We start from the raw sequence: 957 nt of genomic DNA, 5'->3' as shown, positions 1-957 counted from the left end.
TGAAATCTGTAATCAACTCTTTTGTTTAGTTCACATTCAAGATAAGACGATTGTCTCCACATTATGACGCAAAGTGGTATGCAATTCCTATTCTAGCAAAATCAGCGGAATTACAATTTGGCACCTGTTTCAGTTCTTATAAAAATGAATGTAACAGGCATGTTCTCAGTTGAGCACAATCTTTTACTTGATAATCAAGGACTTTCTGCTTCCTTGGAGTTGGTTAGCGTTCTTCAAAACTGGTCGGACAACAGATAGGCCATTCAGGTTAGGCAAATGTGTGCTGATATGCATCGGCAAGGACACAGCTGCTCATCTAAACATGTCTATATTTACAGTCGGAGGGATAATTTAAAAGTTCAAAACAGCTGGAGCTGGCAGAAACGAGGCTGGATGAGGGCCCAGGTTTATCTTGTCATCATGCAAAGTGCAGGAGGTGGTAAGGAAGGCTAAACCAAGACAAATACAAAGCTCACTGTAGCAAACATTGGCGTCACCATGTTTCTATGAGAGCCATTTTGGTGTTTTGTAAAAATGTACAGATTAATTTAAATGTAGATGAAGTGATTTGTTTGTAATTCCTCATTCTGGTCTTAGTTATGAAGGACATATATTTCAAACTAATCACAGAAGGCTAGCTGCTGATCGGTCTGTGTGCATGTGTTGTGTCTCATCAGGGGGAGTGTATCTCAGCAAGATAATCCAGTCAAAAGCTCGCCTTTTCACCCGGAACATCAGGGACCCTGGAACTTCGTTTGAGTACGTTATATTTTTCAGACAAGACAAGCTCAAGTGTGCGTGCATCTTCCAAGCTGGACACCTTTTGGAGGGGGCACCAGGGTGAGCTAACGTTTACTCCTGGCCATGTTTGTGTCTGAAGGTCTATATTTGTTTTCCATTTTTGTCCGTAAATATTTGTCATATTCTTTTGCATGTTTGCCAGTGTTGTGTTCAAGA

The 957-nt window shown here is 40.9% G+C and overlaps 1 protein-coding gene across 1 annotated transcript in view; it reads left to right on the top strand.

The window, feature by feature from the left end:
- Nucleotides 1-30: 30 nt before the first annotated feature.
- Nucleotides 31-957, top strand: part of them4 (thioesterase superfamily member 4) — a 2,834-nt gene continuing 1,907 nt past the window's right edge. The window contains 1 exon segment of the mRNA XM_016673403.1: nucleotides 31-917. Within this exon segment, the coding sequence (XP_016528889.1) occupies nucleotides 659-917 (259 nt within the window). The 5' untranslated portion in view covers nucleotides 31-658.

Source organism: Poecilia formosa, unplaced genomic scaffold (assembly GCF_000485575.1).
Source record: "Poecilia formosa unplaced genomic scaffold, Poecilia_formosa-5.1.2 Scaffold77, whole genome shotgun sequence".
Taxonomy (NCBI): domain Eukaryota; kingdom Metazoa; phylum Chordata; class Actinopteri; order Cyprinodontiformes; family Poeciliidae; genus Poecilia; species Poecilia formosa.
This window is presented reverse-complemented; position numbering and strand designations above follow the sequence as displayed.